General features: G+C 41.3%; 1 protein-coding gene and 2 long non-coding RNA genes across 3 annotated transcripts in view; 2 read left to right on the top strand and 1 right to left on the bottom strand.

The window, feature by feature from the left end:
- Positions 1–17199, bottom strand: part of ift57 (intraflagellar transport 57 homolog (Chlamydomonas)) — a gene marked incomplete at its 3' end in the record, with an annotated part of 49179 nt that overhangs the window by 5557 nt on the left and 26423 nt on the right. The window contains exons 7-9 of the mRNA XM_080725938.1: positions 15745–15867; positions 12889–12960; positions 2185–2316 (exon numbers count right to left, since the gene is read on the bottom strand). Of these exons, the coding sequence (XP_080582064.1) occupies positions 2185–2316; positions 12889–12960; positions 15745–15867 (327 nt within the window). The remainder of the gene's footprint in view (positions 1–2184; positions 2317–12888; positions 12961–15744; positions 15868–17199) is intronic.
- Positions 4036–4651, top strand: LOC308285534. The gene is made up of 3 exons (XR_013962069.1): positions 4036–4118; positions 4434–4490; positions 4573–4651. It is a non-coding gene; the product is annotated as an uncharacterized lncRNA (long non-coding RNA).
- Positions 6378–6930, top strand: LOC308285535. The gene is made up of 3 exons (XR_013962070.1): positions 6378–6403; positions 6546–6745; positions 6853–6930. It is a non-coding gene; the product is annotated as an uncharacterized lncRNA (long non-coding RNA).

Genomic DNA, 17199 nt, shown 5'->3' with positions numbered 1-17199 from the left:
GTTGAAGACCCCTGCCATAATATGAGGGACATTTTTTAGCGACCTGTATCAAAAAACACCCGCTCGCACTCGTATTGAACATAATTCCCAACTGAGCTAAATCAGCTCCTGTGTGCCTCAGCCTACTAGCTGCTGCTTGTGTATGTCTCTCTGTGTCGTCTTGTCTCCTGTTGTTGCTACACTCGCTCAGTGTTAGAGGCGGACCTTTGTGTGTGTGCGTGTGAGAGAGAGAGAGAGAGGAGTAGGGATGGGACGATACGCGATATTATCGTTTATCGTGATAAAGATCACACACAATAATCGTATCGCGGAGATTTAATTTATCGTGATATCGTCCTCCATCATGCACTGGGATCAATTCACCTTTTATTTGCCGAGCTGCATATCCGGTACCACTTAAACCCTCTATAATTGGTAAAAGGTACTTTACTAAATACGTACTTGATAGTCTTTTTTTTTTTCAAACATCTTTGCCAAAAAATAGCAGATCTACAAGCTACAAATGTTCCGCCCCAGGATAAAGGATTTTGATTATCGTGATAATATCGTAAATTGTGATTTCTTTTGTCACAATAATCGTGATATTAAATTTTCATATTGTCCCATCCCTAGAGAGGAGTCAAGGCGACCTCTTCATGTTGGTTGCAACGACGTTCCTTTGTTTCTTGATAAAAAGTATATTGCTTATTTCTTTGGTAGCCAATTGGCGACCCCAATGGCACCTCCCCACGACCCCATTTTGGGTCAGGTATGAGAACCGCTGGTCTAAAGAATATAATATCAAAAATTATAACATGTACATTGAAATGAAAGGATACCAGGTAAACAATGAACCTAGCATTATGTCTACATAGCACGATAACATGCATGTATATATTTTACATTTTTAACACATACCTCGCTGAGCTTGGCCTGGGCACAGAGGTATCCTGGATGTTTAACCCATTCAGAACGGGTACATATTATTGTGTATCATTATTTTATGCTTTAGCTATTGAAAAATAGCAGATATACAAGCTCACAGCGTGGCACCGAGTGCCGCACTGCAAGCTTGTAGATCTGCTATTTTTGAAAAATCGTGAAAATTCGAATTTTGGCCCGATTCTATAAGTGTCTTTTGAAACCTTCTAAGATTTTTTGAAAAACCTATGTTTCTACAGTATGTCAGCAATCTGGCCAGCCATCGTCAAAGAAAAGGTCCTTTTCACTTAAATGGACCTCAGTTAGTCGTTCTTGAGAGACCACTATGTAAGTGGTTCTCAAACCTTTTCACGTGAAGGACCCCCGAAATGATATTTATTTGGCCACGGAACCCCATCTCAAAATATTTAGTTCCAGGGACCCCCCAGAAGCAAAATTTGAGTTACAAACGTTCATTTTGAAAATACATATACCGTATTTTCCGGACTATAAGGTGCACTTAAAAGCCTTTAATTTTCTCAAAAAACTACAGTGCGCCTTATAGTCCAGTGCGCCTTATATATGGATCATTCATTGACATTGACATTCCCTTTAGCACAGCTCCATCTGTTTGTTGCATAACGCAACGGTAGCGTCTATTATGTGCGCCTTATAGTCAGGTGCGCCTTATATATGAAAACAGTTTGAAAATAGACCATTCATTGACAGTGCGCCTTATAGTCAGGTGCGCCTTATAGTCCAGAAAATACTGTATTCAAAGATTTGCACACATTTTCACAACTTTTTCAAAAATAGCAGATCTACAAGCTCGCAGTGAGCTTGTATATCTGCTATTTTTCACTGATTAAAGCATTCAATAATTGTAGGCCTAGATGTTTAACACATACCTCACTGAGCTTGGCCTGGGGGGCACTGCGGTACTCCTAGATGTTTAACACATACCTCACTGAACTTGGCCTGGGCACTGCGGTACTCCTAGATGTTTAACACATACCTCACTGAACTTGGCCTGGGCACTGCGGTACTCCTAGATGTTTAACACATACCTCACTGAGCTTGGCCTGGGGGGCACTGCGGTACTCCTAGATGTTTAACACATACCTCACTGAACTTGGCCTGGGCACTGCGGTACTCCTAGATGTTTAACACATACCTCACTGAGCTTGGCCTGGGGGGCACTGCGGTACTCCTAGATGTTTAACACATACCTCACTGAGCTTGGCCTGGGGGGCACTGCGGTACTCCTAGATGTTTAACACATACCTCACTGAGCTTGGCCTGGGCACTGCGGTACTCCTGGATGAGGCTCTCCAGCTGGTTGTTGATGTACTTCTCTCTGCTGCTCACCTTCTCCAACGTCTTAGAGATGTCGTCCTGCAGCTTGTCCAGGTAGCCCTGAGCACATTGAAATGAGCGTGTGATTATTAAGAAAATGTATAATTAAAGTTGTACTATGTAACTTTTTTTATAAAACAAATCTTAAAATGGTCCTAACTGTTAAATCGCTAAAGTTTTAGAACCCCCATTCCGTGAATTGCAGCTCTGAAAGCCTTTTCTTTATATATTTTCTATGACCGGTGAGGGGGGACAATTTTCGCGGCATAATTACGTCACTTCCCATTTTCTGTATCCGCTGTCTACCTGATCACACACTACCGGCCAATCACAGTGAGTCTTTCCCGGAAGTTGATTTAGCCTCGAACAACAACAGCTTTTGGCCGCTGTTTTAGTAGCTATTCAGTCCAGAGCTGAACCACCATGGAAGAGCAACAACCTCAACTCCCGGGAAGTTCTGGAACTAAACCTCCACCCGCAAAAAAGAAAAGAACAGCAGAATCATCTCAACAACAAAAGGAATATCACCAGAAAAAGCAGAAATCGAGGATTTACCTTCTTCATATGCACGAGAAGTGGGAAAACTTGAAGAAAGAAAAGAAATACACCTATGATTGGGAACTTGCTCGTTTTCTTTTAGCCTGGTAAGTTTACTAAAACTGAACGTAGGCTAATTGTTACTCGTCAATTTGTCATTGTTGCACTTAGAATTGCAAGTGCATACGTTGGTATACAACTTGTTTGTGTAAACATATATGTTGTTTAGCGACGCTGGACAACGGCTAGCACTAGCCTTCTGCAAACCGTCGTGTTTCTGCAGCCCATTGTCTGTGTGTGTGTGTGTGTGTGTGTGTGTGTGTGTACCCGTTCTTACTACCCAGTGAGAATCAGAAAGCGTTTTTAACCAACAGATTGAGGACATTTTTGGAAAGTGCGGACATTTTTGCGGTCCTCACTAAAATTAGGGGCTGTGTTAGGTTTAGGGTTAGGGTTAGCGTTAGGGTTAGGGTAAGGCCACAGGACTTGCATAAAAATGAATGGAAGTCTATGTAATGTCCTCAGTATGTAGTAAAAACGAGTATGTGTGTGTGTGTGTGTGTGCGTGAATACTCCGAAAGACATTGTTATTGTCTCTGGACTACTCTTACATTTAGCAATCTTATTCTGATATGAATCATACCGCGGCGATCCACTCTTCCTCTCGCCGTTATAACTCTTGTACACTGAAAACGTCTGATAAACGTGAATTATAATTTATGGCTAGCGATCCAGCATTCCCCCAAAACTCGCAATGTTTTGTTTAGGTTGGTAGCTTAGCTTGTCGTCTTTTCAAAGCTATTCATCCCTCCCTCAAACTCGCAATCTTATTTTTTTTTATTATCTTTGTTTTACAAGTGCAAGCTTTATTTGTTTTCTTTTTGTCAAAGCGTTTTGGGGTGCTAATTTGTAATCATGACATATAATATAATTTAGGCTTTGTCAAAAGGGGCGCTCCCTCTATATCAACCCTGGACGTGGAATCAGAAAGGTAATTTGGTGATGTGTTGTCTATTTGCTTGTACAGATTTGTTTGTATTTTTAGTGATTCTTTCCCCCTGATTATCATAAATAGTCTAAACACCCAAACCTCAAATGAAAAAGGATGCTTGAAATCAAGTGTTTTGATTACTTGGCAAACCCACACATATTGATAAGTAAACATGAACTAAGTATCATACTAACATTGGTGCCATAATATCTTTTGTGACATATAGGGAGATTTCTGATCCAAGTGATAGGGAGATTTCTGATCCAAGTGGATCACAAGGAGAGGCAGACGTCGCTGTCCTTGAAGAGATGGAAGTCGCTGCCCCTGAGCAAATGTAAGATTTTATTAGATTGTGGTGTGCGTGTTTCTGTGCACACACACACAAATGGATGTGAGCTATGCACACAATTTGTGTGTGTGTGTGTGTGTGTGTGTGTGTGTGTGTGTGTAAATGGGGGCGGGTGCATGCATTCAAATGGTTTTGGATGTAAGTATATAATGGATGTGTGCTATGGATACAATTGTGTGTGGGTGTATTAATGGGGGTGGGCACATTTATGTATGTATGCATTTATGCATACAATTGGTTGTGGATGTAAGTATATAATGTTTCAGTATTGAAAGGTACTGATTGACTATTGTTATTTAGGGATCTGGAGATTGACGACTTAGATGAGGATGAAGTGAACGCCCTCGTGAACACAACGTAAGTATGGAGCCTTCGCTTTTTGTTGCTATTTCACTTCCCAAATGATGAACTACAGCTGACACAATTTGTGCATTAACAGAATCGTAGACAACCCTGATCTGGAGCCTAATTTAGATGACGACACAGAGTCCGGTGGTGACGATCTGGATGGCGCTGACAACGATAGCTCAGACGAAGACTATATCCCCAGCTTCAGCATTCGGTATGTTTTTGTTATTTATTTCCATACATGTTTCAGCTGATCAACCTGCAGACAATTTGACAAATCAACTTGCTGTGTCTCATACCATTCCTATATGTTTCTATGACACAGGGCAGGTGGTGCTTTGAAGTCTGGAGCTGGAGTTGACATAGATAGCCTCCCTATCGTTGGGTTAGAAACTACTGTGCACGACACGCCAGACCTTCCTGAACCTGACTTCCAGGTCGACCCGCCCTCCTCCCTAAATCTACAAATCCAGAGTGAAGACGATATTGTTGGCCAGAGTGCAGCAATCATTTATGAAAAAAGTTTGCAGCAGCTTGTACAGTTCATGCGGTTTCCCTTTGATCGTTGCTCCTGGAGCAACACACGACTGGGACTGCAATGCGATGCTGTAGCACCATTTGATTGCAAAATCAAGACAAAAGGAACGGCATACATTGTAGAATGGGTAAGGCTCCCCCTTCACATCACATACTGTATAGAAAGATTTTTTGTTTAGGGCCAACACAGTTATTTATGAAAGCTATTTAAGATGCTGTGCAATTGGAATCTAATCACTGCCCATTTCCTTCTCTTGACTTTAGAAATGCGCAAATGAGCACCTACAGTGGAGGTGGAACTCACAACCTCATTTTAAATTTGGTATGCACGCTGGCGATTTCATGTTGGCCACAAATATATTCCTGTCTGGCAATAACTACCTCAAGATTGCACACCTCTTCCGATACATGAACATGAAGCCTGTGGATGAGTCAACATTCTACACTCTGCAGGACGAGTTTATAGTAGATACTATAACATCCTTCTGGGAGGACCACAGGCACACTATACTTGGTGGTCTTCAAGGAAAGGATGTTGTGGCACTGGGCGATGGAAGGATGGACTCACCAGGTATGGCGTGGATATCAACTTGTGTAGTGTGTTAGTTACTGTATTTTCAAATTTGAAATACACATTAGTCTAACCTTACGTCATTTTTGCAGGGCATTGTGCACAGTACTGTACGTACACAACCATTGAGAACGATTCACGTAACATCATCAACATAGTTACGGTCGACAAGCGAGAGACCAAACGCAACTCTGTCATTATGGAGAAAGAGGGCTTCATCAGAACTATGAATGCTCTTTTGCCTAGTGTTTCCCTCAAGGAAATTTGCACTGATGGCCATGTGCAGATCGCTGCATTAATGGGTAAGTAATACAAATATAGATTATAGAATATTTTAGTGTTAATTAACTATACAATTCAGAGCTATTTAACTAGACAATCAATCAATCAATCGTACCTGAAATGTATATGATTTTGAAAATGTCTTCTAGATCCTGAACGCGGTCAATATAAGGACTATGGAGTGAAGCATACGCTTGACATGTGGCATGCAGCTAAGTCCTTGGCAAAGAGGCTACAGGCGGTATGTTTCTCAGAATACATTCAATTTTCTTTTTCTTCATTGACCTTATAACTAACACAGTTGTGTTTTCGATACTGTTACTTGATTTTTAAACATGTTTCTTTCTGGAATTAAAAAAAGATTCAGACATCACCCAGTTGACTGTGTGACAATTTATACTGTATTGATATTTTGTTATGTGTACAGGCTGGAAAGCTGAAGAACCACACAGAACTCCTCAAATGGACCAAGGACATAATATCCTGGTTTTGGATATGCTGCAATACTGCCAGTACCTACACAGAGTTCATGGTATGAGAATAGGGCCAAATTTGGCCAATTTTGGACAAACTCTATAGAGCCTGCACTTCCCTCTACTGACCATTTGGAGTACTACAAGCCTGTATTCCAAATTAATTATTTCTCATGTTTTTGTCATTGTCTGTGTTTTCAGGGTCTCTGGCGTGGTACGCTCTACCATGTCACCGGAAGGCATGAATGGCATTTTGGGGCTTGCCTACATGATCCTCTACCTGAGGATCACGTGCCAGAGAAGCCATGGATGGTTGCAGGTTCACCAGCCCACATAGCATTGAAAGAGGCCATCTTCAATCCTCGTTGGATAAAAAATGTGCCAAAGTACCTCAATTTCAGGTTAGTTTTATTAAAAAAAATAAACATTCATAATTTGTTACATTTGATGATAAACTGTACTTTACATTTACTAAGGAGATCTTTTCTGTCTTTTCTGTCTACCACAGGACAACCTCTGATCTCGAATCATTCCACTCGCATATGTTAATGTATGCAAGTAAGCGATGCTCCTTTGACCCACCGGCTTATGGCGCAAGGACTTTGTTGGCAGCCCTCGACTACAACAAACACAACGGGAGACCTCTACTTCTCAACAAGAAGGGGAAGAAAATGTAAGTAACACCTCGCCTTTAAAAAGCAACATTGTGTGTCATAGCAATTGTTGTGACGTGAGATTAAATTTCATTGTTCAACATCAACAGCCATGGCAGGTTATGGAACAAGAAGTCTCAGCATTGGAGTCTCTATGCATACAAGGTCAAGAAGGACTATGCCTACATCCCAGAACTTCAAAAAGCCATCGTTCGTGCTCGGCTGGAGCACAAAGGAGGACTACCGCGTAAAAGAAAAGCCAGGCCAGATGATGCGAGGCGGCTGGGACTTCTACCACCCAAAGAACCAGTCCCTGTTGATGTACTGCTGGAGACACAACTCAAGAGAGGACAGGTACTTATTTTAAAAATGTAGTGACTTGTCCATAACATGTATTGTCAGCTAGAATGTTTTGTCATTAAACTAATTTATTGAATTATTTTTTCATAGGTTAAGAAATGAAGGACACCATGATGCCTGTCCAGACTCCATGGGTGCTGCAGATTAATCTCATAACATTTGGAATTCATCACGAACACTCTACTATGAAGGGTTTCGCACTGTTCTGGTACGGTCAGCTCTCACCAAAAATAGATGGTCTACAAGCTCACAACGCATCAAGTTGTGATGTGGTGCAAGCTTGTAGATCAGCCATATTTGGAGACCGACCACCACCCCCAAAAGAGATGCTGGGATCGCTGGGTTCAAGTGGATCAAGGTCAAGGACACATTTTCAGTCAGTTATGATGGAAACGGATATTTCTATGTGACATGTGACTTATTTTGTATTATGTCAGAGGTTGTAAGATTTAAAAAATGAGTGTAATCATGGGGTGCCCTGAGTCAACAGTTTGAAAACCCCAGTCCTACAGGTTATATATCATTAATGGATACCTCAATTTGCTGTGGAAAGTCTGTTGTGTGTGTGTGTGTGTGTGTGTGTGTGTGTGTGTGTGTGTGTGTGTGTGTGTGTGTGTGTGTGTGTGTGTGTGTGTGTGTGTACATACTGTATATATATTGTTTATTACAACTTGTTACTTTCTAATTGTATAGTGCCATTACACTTGAGATTAAAGTTTGTACTTCACTACCAGTTTTTGCCCTATTCTTGAAAATGGATGTATAGATTGGTTATGTCTGAAGAACTCTAGAGTGATTTTTTAGGGGAGCTGGATTACCTAGCACTACAGTAACTGGGATATATTTCTTTGGACATTTAATTTTCCTCAGGTTACAGTTGATGCTACACTGTGATGTTTATGGTCAGGTTACAGTTGATGCTACACTGTGATGTTTATGGTTTGATAGATACTCTTTAGCTATGCAATTTTAACACATTTATTTGGGAACAATCTGGAACCTCAGCAGACAACACGCGAAGAAGCTCTTTTCACAAAGGGCTAAATTATGTTGATAGTGACGTATCAAGTGATAATGGTCTAAAAGTAATGATTAACATTATAGTAAACCTCAATACCCGGTCTGGGTGTTCATACTGTATACAATTGTGAATGGGATTTGTGATTGTCAGGCTCCATGTAATCCATAAAGACATTTTCACCAGTGAATACTTTGACATAGTACCTCTAAATTGTTTGCTATATTGAAAAGAAATGCAAATGGTCGTTACAAGAATTTTTATTCAAAAAAATGTACAGGTAAGGTATCTTTTTTGTGCAAACTCCAAAATGAACACATTCCAGGAAAGACAATATAGTGCAGGGGTCTTCAACCAGTGTCTATATTCTGAGAACTGTAGCGCACAAGGCGTTGTGAGCCAAGGTTGGTGTAGAGGGGAAAAAGAGCAGGCAAAGTACAGAGTTAAAGCTCAGGTTTAGTATGACTGTTAGTGGTTAAATATCTGAAAACACAAATTGACATTAATCCAAATTACACTGAAGATTGTGATGTCAAACAAAGCTATATGGAATCTATCTCTCTGAACTAGAGGGTCTTTGGCCTGAAAACGTAGTGCAAATAAATTCTATTTTATTTTTAGTAATAAATAGTAAGAAAGTGTGGCAGTGTCCCTACTGTGCAAAAGCAGTGTCACATTTAACATCTGCATAACCTCTGCCTTGGCATTTATTGCAGTTAACACTTAGCAGCAAAAAAGAAAGAACAGAACACAAATCACAATTCACACAATATTGAAGTTTTCAAAATGTACAACAATGAGGCACCATCAGATTGGTCAGAAGAGGTCAGAGGGATCACAGCATATTTGGTTTGTAACCAGTATACGAATTGTTAGGGTCAGAAAATTTTGTTCTCACACGCCATACAACACATGATGGTATAACACGCCTATTGCCTGCCCCCAAGCGCCCGTACTGCCACAGGATGTACTGCCTGTAGGCTGCATGGCGATATTCCCTGTTGTCAGTCCCTGGGTCATTCGGATCGATCTGTGCAATGTACTCATTGCGAAGCTCCCGATTCAACCTCAAGTGTGCCTCCTCCAAACACAATGTCTCCATGTGAACTGTGCGGCTAGTGCACCTCTCACGATTGTTGCCACAGCACTTCTTCTCAATGTCAGTTGGCATCTGCCTGCAATACGTACAGGTACACCACCACAGCTGCCCGTCTGGCGGAGGAGATGAGGAACCAGGTGGCCCAGGAGGTTGAGAAGCTGGAGTAGCAGATGGGACATCGGGGTGGGGAGTAGATGGGCTACCAGGCGGGACACTAGGCTGTGAAGGAGCAGTTGTAGGTGGGGAACCAGGGGGTGGTGCTCTTCGTGCCCAAACATCGAACATGACTCCCGGGAGATTCACAAGGACTGTTTCCAGGAGTCCGTCCTTTTCAGCTGGGGTCAGGGCAGATGTTGCAGCCTTTGGAAAAACAAAAACAATGTATTTTAGTATGTTCATTTCCATATCTGAAACAAAAAAAAGTATTGTATAGAAAGATCATGTGTTATCGTACCCTTATTTCTGCCATTCGAAGTTGTGCATGTTGTTGCACTCTTTCTTCATCATCTGCAGCAATCACGACTCTGCTGACACTTTGGTGTCCCCGGCCTCTCCCCCTTCCTCTGGCTCCACCTCGACCTCCACGACTTCCAGGGCCTCCACGACTTCCAGGGCCTCCACGACCTCTGCCTTTAGAGGGTGCTTTGGTTTTTATTTTATTTTTTGTTTGAGATCTAGAAGATTCAGGTTCCTCATCAGAGTCTGCCTGACTAGGGGCATATTCTGGATCCATCGCCTCCACCTCCTCCATAAGTAGACTCTGAAAAAGTGCAAATAGTAATCATCAATTAATTGTTATGTTGAATTCACATTGCAAGTTATATGAATCAAAGTACAGTAAGCCTAAGTCATATATCCGTGAAAAAATTATAAAGCACCTGGAATATGTCATTATTATTGTGATTATTTTCTAATCACTTGCACTTATATTGAAACTATATTATAGTGCTGGTGAAATTAATTGATTTCAAAGTAGTGGGTACTGGGAGCCACACTATGGAGCCACAGCTATAGTCTCTAATGGGTTACCAATAACATGTACGTTTTACAAAGTTGATAATGCCATTCAAATAATGTATCCTTGTCTCACACTGGGGGGAGGGGAGAAGGGTGGCCCAAAAAGCGTTTTAATTTTGCTTCAAATGTATTCACAGCTTTGCATGGTACAGTAGGCATATTAATTGTGCCATGGACCGAGTGTTGGTCTGATGTAATTTCAAAAAATAATAGAGACTAATTCCGCTTGTCATGAAGCTGTGTCTGCAGTAGGCTAAACATGAAAGGTTGTTGATAACATGACGTGCGATGTTGGTTCAAGGCTACAGTAGTAAATGACTGTAACATACTATGAGTGGCTACGCGTGTGGGGGTAGGGAATAGTTTAGGAAAAGGTCACGTCTGAAACTTTTTCACAACGCCAGAAGCCTTGTTTGGTGCGACTTTTATTGTTCTCTCTCTCTCTCACTCACACACGCACACAAACACACACAGGCTAATAGGACTATACAGTATATTTACACATGTAAAGTCAGGTTATGCTTCAAGTTTCTTACTGCAGACTAGAGAATGCAAACAACTGGTAGCCTTGCAGACTTTTTTCATTCATTCTAACAAGGTTGTATTGATTTCTCTATAAATGCATTGTGTCCAAGATCGAATTAAACAGGATAAAACAGATCGACGTTGTTCATTTACAAACGTACTTACCGCATCTGACTCTTGTAATTCCATAGTTGAATTCTGAACGTAGTCTGCAAAAGTACCGGAGTCTATAATCAACGCTGGAACAAGCAGCAGCTGTAGCAGAGGGATGCCGTGCGAAAACAGAATGAACAGAATATAGAGAGTGGACACGTTTTGTTTGTGCCAGCTTCCCACTTCCGGTGTAGCCTTTCGGAGTAGTGGTTAGTGTAGGAACTACACTGGAAATACCGGTACCTGCAATACCACTAGTGACCACTAGTTGGGAAAGTTACATGGTATGCCTTTAACATTTTTTATTCATATTGTTCCTGCTGTTCTACATACTGCCAACCAGTTGAAGAAATCACAGACTGAGGCTTTAACCTTTGCTTTTATATGAAATACCAGAGGCCACCAGGGTTTTATGGAAGATGCTTCTGAACATACTGCTTGTTTGACCACTTAACATTCTCTAATCTTAAAATAATGACCGAAAATAGCTATTTTTTACCACGCTTCCATAGAAAACATGCTGGCTTCTTTATTTTGTATTTTTGTACACACCTAGCTTATGAACTTCAGCAAGGACCTAGCACGGATGAACTTCAGTTTTCAGCTTAACCCATACTGAGTGCGGCCCACAGAGGAGCGCGGAGGGGGAGCTCAGGGACACTTCCACACATTGCTGGCCTGGCCTGGAATCGTACCTGCGACAACCAGGGGCTCTGGTTTCCCAGACAGGCTCACTAAACCACTCAGCTATGGAGCTATGGCCACCCTGCTTCTATGGAATCCAAATGACTGAAACCAGTTGTGGAAACTAAGAACTTTAATCCATGCGTACAAACTAAACACCAGGTGAAGTTTAGTAAAGTAAAGTAATGTACAAACTAAACTCCAGCTGAAGTTTAGTAAAGTAAAGTAATGTACAAACTAAACTCCAGCCAAGTTTAGTAAAGTCAAGTAATGTACAAACTAAACTCCAGCTGAAGTGTAGTAAAGTAAAGTGCTTGTAGTGCAGCCAGCACTCAGGGAACGCTGCATCCTGTGTGTACACTGTGATTCCACGCTCTTTGTTCAAAGCTTTTAAAGCATTGAAAGCTGCTATCAGTGCAATAGCGGATGGACTACTGTTCCCAGCGGGACCGCGTGGCAGGCAACCAAAGTAAACGTTCAGATCGATGAGGACGGCCCCCGCGGACAATAGATTGAATTCTCTTTATGACAGAGAGACTCAGTGAAGGGATGAGAGGGAAAATGTTGTTCTTTTGAAATCCACTAGGTGGAGGTTGTGAGCTGGAAGCGGAGCACTTCAAGAGCTATTTGTTGTTGTCGGGTAGAAACCTTGTATCTCCATATTTAAACTTTTTTTTTCTTCATACAAGAGTGTCGCACATAACTAGTGAAAATAGCCAATCTACAATTACTACTACTACTACCACTACTACTACTACTACTACTACTACTACTACTACTACTACTACTAATAATAATAATAATATTGGGGAAATCAATATTTTCATTTCATTTTTTCGACTAAGGGTTAGGGTTAGGTTTTAGGGTTAGGTTTAGGCATAGTTTTACTGAGGTTAGGGTTAAGTGTAGGCACAACATTCACCTGGTTAGCATATACCAGTGTCGGCAGGTTAGCATTTCACCAGGTTAACATTTACCTGTGTCGAACAAATGTTACGTCGCAATATGGACACGCTCTGAATAATAATAACCTACCTTAGTTTCCTTCAGTGATGATTTGATGCCGTCTCTGTGCTGGTGCATCTGGTCTACATGGACCCTCCAATCCTAAACACACACACGCAAACGCAAACACATCAAAAACAACAACAGCAATTTGGAAGGGCACCCACCGATCAAAAAAAGAAATGAGGAGGTACCAAGATTAAAATCCACTCTTCCCAGACAATTTGCCCTCCTGGTCCCCAAACTGTGAAATAAACTCCCTGTCGCACTTAGAACCACAGACTCACTCCCTAGCTTCCACCGTGGACTGAAGACTCACCTCTTCAGACTCCACCTAAACCCATAGCACTACTGTAACACTCCCCTTCCCTCAATGACCATACATGAAGCTAGATAGCATTTTTTAGGTTTTAGAAACCTTTTTTTTTTTCTTTCTTTTTTCTTTTTTTTAACTGATAAGGTGCGTGGTCTACCTATGTTATTGTTTTTCTAGATTGATATTCCTATGCATTTTTTGTATTGTTATATTTATCTTGCTCACTTTGGATTAAAAGCATCTTCTAAATGCCAAAATTGTAGGGGGGATGATGATTTAGGATGATTTAGGACACATAATGTTGCGACATAACTTTGCAACGTTCGCCATGGCGGTTCGCTCGCCTAAGCGTATCATAAAACAACAAACACACGCACACGCACACAAACACAGACACAGACACAGACACACACGCAGACGGCAATGAAGATAATTTTCTTCCAACCAATTTCAACTTTCCTAAAAGCGTGTGCCGCCGTTCTGCACCCTGAGCAGTAACTGAAAAAGACAAGCATTTTGAAGTGGTTAATGGAAACCCACGTTTGCAGAATAACAACCTTCAAACGGCTGAACCTGGAGTGGAGCAGGCTTTCTGCTCTCTCTAGAGACCACAGATAACTCCACTTTTATCCACTTGGAAAACCGTTCTTTAAAAGTTTCTGCCAGACCAATGGGATAAAGAAAGTTATTTTCTTTTCTTTTCTTCTTTTAGATTGGCCTCCTCGTACTGTGATAAAGGGTACTGCACTAAAACTTCCAACGGGTATGGCATAACTGACAGGGCATGCGTCCATCTGCAAACACACTAAGTGCAAGGGTCTTCAACAGGGGGTCCGGGGACCCCTAGGGGGTCCTGAGAGTTACTACAGGTGGTCCTCCAATTCTTTGTGTGATACTTGAACCCTATTCAGAGAACTTTTGCCAAAAATAGCAGATCTACAAGCTCACAACGCCTCACGCTGAGCTTGTAGATCTGCTATTTACGGCAAAGAGCTTTGGTGTGGAGGGAAAAAGAGCAGAATACGTACAGAGTGAAAGGTCAAGTTTATTTTTTAAGTATCGACGGTTCAAATGGTTAAATATCTGAAAACACAATTTGACATGATCCCAAAATACACTGACAATTGTGCTGTCAAACAATGAAACTGTATGGAATCTATGAACAGGTAGTGGGGGTCCCTGCTTCATCTCTCTCTCAACTAACGGGTCCTTGGCCTGAAAACGTTGGAAGACCCCTGATTTAGTGTTTATGTGATTGATTGATTGATTGATTGATTGATTGATAGAAGACTATTAGTTTGCATAGGAAAAGGTACAGTTTCATGACAGTACAGTTCACTGGTACAAGGTCAACTAAAAGGATACACCCAAAAAAGCCTATGGCTTGTGTCAAATGAGATTCTTTTTTTAACTCATTGACTGACTGACAGACAGACAGAACACAGTACTATGCAGAAGATATCATTAAAAAACTTCATGAAACACAATGCAAAATAAAGGGTATTTACAATAGAGAGGTCCGGGAGAGGTAAGGATGGGCAATTGGGCATTGTTTTCTTGTACCAGTTTCGAGTAGCAGCTGCCTCTAAGTGGCTTTTCAGTGCTGTTTTAAAGGATGGTAGGGACACTCCTTTAAGGCCTTCGGTAGGGCGTTCCACATTATAACAGCACAGCAGGAGAACACATTTTACCCTTTATTTTTAACCAAATCTGGGTTGGACGTGCCCGTGCATACTGTATCTCGAGTTCAGAGTTCAAACCTAGCATGTGCGTCACCCTGGACTCGATGGAGAGCAGAGCCGAGTACTAGGAAGTAAGGCTGGGCGATATTAGGAAAACCTTCGATATTCGATAACGTTGTTGAATACCTCGATATCGATATTACTCACGAATATTAGTAAAAACATTGCATTATATCGTTTTTTAATGTTTTTACTGCTTTAGGTCCACTGACTGCCTAACCCAGATAACGAATAGCATGTATGCACATTGCACAGTACACATAGAATAAAGAAATTAAATGCCTTATTTCCATTTTCCAACAATGGTTTTATTGAAATGGTTTTATTGAAATAACCACATCTGGTTACAGATGGACAGCTTTTTTCCATGTCCATGTCTGTTAATTAATTTGACACATACACAGATACCTAATTTCAAGCCGTCTTCATCGACTCATACTGTGCTACTCATACGCTGAGTTGGCAGTGCACATCAAGCAGAGCTTTGTGATTCAAAGGCGGACACTCAAACAACTGAGTTAGCTGGACATTTGGACTGCCTATACCGATTTCACTCTTGCTTCAGCAGCAGGCTCAATTCTTACTGAATTGATCACCAGTCACCTGTATCAACTATCAAACACATGGCTACTTCGCACATTTCATATTGGGTTGTATTTTCTTGAGGAGGCTTAACCTTTCTAATGAAAATACATTGCATGTACATTTTTTGTTATATTGCCCAGCCTTACTAGGAAGTCTGGCAGATTAACGGCTGTGCAGTGTCCAGAAATATACTGTATATCTATAAATCTTCACATACCAAATGGACCGGTACGGTTACTGTACCTTCAGGTCTGTCCTGATGGTGACTTTGAGCTGAGGAAGGACCCTCTCCACCTCCAGGTTCCACTCTGCAGCGTCCACCGTCGACTCCAAGATCACAGCCGGTTTACCTGACTGATCTGACTCCTGAGAGAGAGAGAGAGAGAGAGAGAGAGGGAGAGGGAGAGGGAGAGGGAGAGGGAGAGGGAGAGATTAGACTCAGCAGTATTCTTCTGCCTACACATACGTCAGTGTCCTAGTACAGTGGTTCTCAAACCTGAAAAGATTTGAAAGATTTGAAAAGATTGTAGGGCATTAGCAAGGAAAGGACCCCCAGTTTGACATGCTATAGGCTACGGACCCCCATTTAACAGCATTTCTATCTCTGAGACCTCAATCTATATAGTAAAATCAATTTTAATTTAACTTGGAGAGTGCACAAATGGAACCAAATGGACTTGTTACGGTCCATTTTTTCCATTTGATGCTATGGCACCCGAATTCTTAACTGATTCCGGAAACTTCCCACTGGACTTCAAGCTACTGTACTCTGACTTCAGAAGGTTGACATTTCTCTAGTATAAATCCTTGTTTTGAGTGGTCTTGTGTAATATTGTAATATTTTGAAATATGGACCTTTGATATTCAGCTGTATGCCGCTGTATTAAAAATAAATCACAATTTTAACAGAAAAGGTTTGGAATAATTCACTGCATGTGCAATGTATGTAGAATATATGAAAGTTTCCCATTTTGAATTATATTATACAGAAGAAATTTTACTTTTACACAATATACAATTTCATTCATTTTTAGATGGATCTGTTTAGTCCATGGGCCAAACGAGATGTCGCTCTACGAAAGGTGGCAACGGTTAGGCTACTATGCCTTTTTGAAAAGCTTCTGAGACAGCTAAATTGGAGTTATCAGCTGCTAAAGTTGATATCCCGTTAACTTTACTACACAGAAAAAATGCTTTAAGTAGCATATGAGGGGTCAAACTAGGGTTTTTTTCATGATTCTGAATCCATTGCAAGCATGTGTTTTGCACGAAAAACATTCCTTGGGCTAAAAACGGCCCCACAAAACTATGGTTTAATGATGAGTCATCACTCTTCACAATTTTGTGGGGGCCGTTTTTAGCTCATATGGCCCATGGACGTGGGGACTGCCCATAATTCCGAAGGTTCATTAGTCCGAAGGTTCATTAGTCCGAATTTAGTTAGGGTTACTGAGGTTAAGGTTAGGGTTAGGGTTAGAGTTGGGCATAGTATTCTTTACAAATTCGGACTAATGAACCTTCGGAACAATGAACCTATGGAAACAATGCCATGGCACTATGGACGTATATGTCTTGATGAATTGAATTAGCCTGACTGCAAGCGTCAGACTCTTCACTACGTTTCACTTCGGGAGAGAGTCTGATCCTGCGGACGGAGATTCTACTTCAGCGGGGGCGGGCAAAAGCCTATTGACGTCA

The sequence above is a fragment of the Nannobrachium achirus genome, assembly GCF_963921795.1.
Source record: "Nannobrachium achirus genome assembly, chromosome: 5".
NCBI lineage: Eukaryota > Metazoa > Chordata > Actinopteri > Myctophiformes > Myctophidae > Nannobrachium > Nannobrachium achirus.
This window is presented reverse-complemented; position numbering and strand designations above follow the sequence as displayed.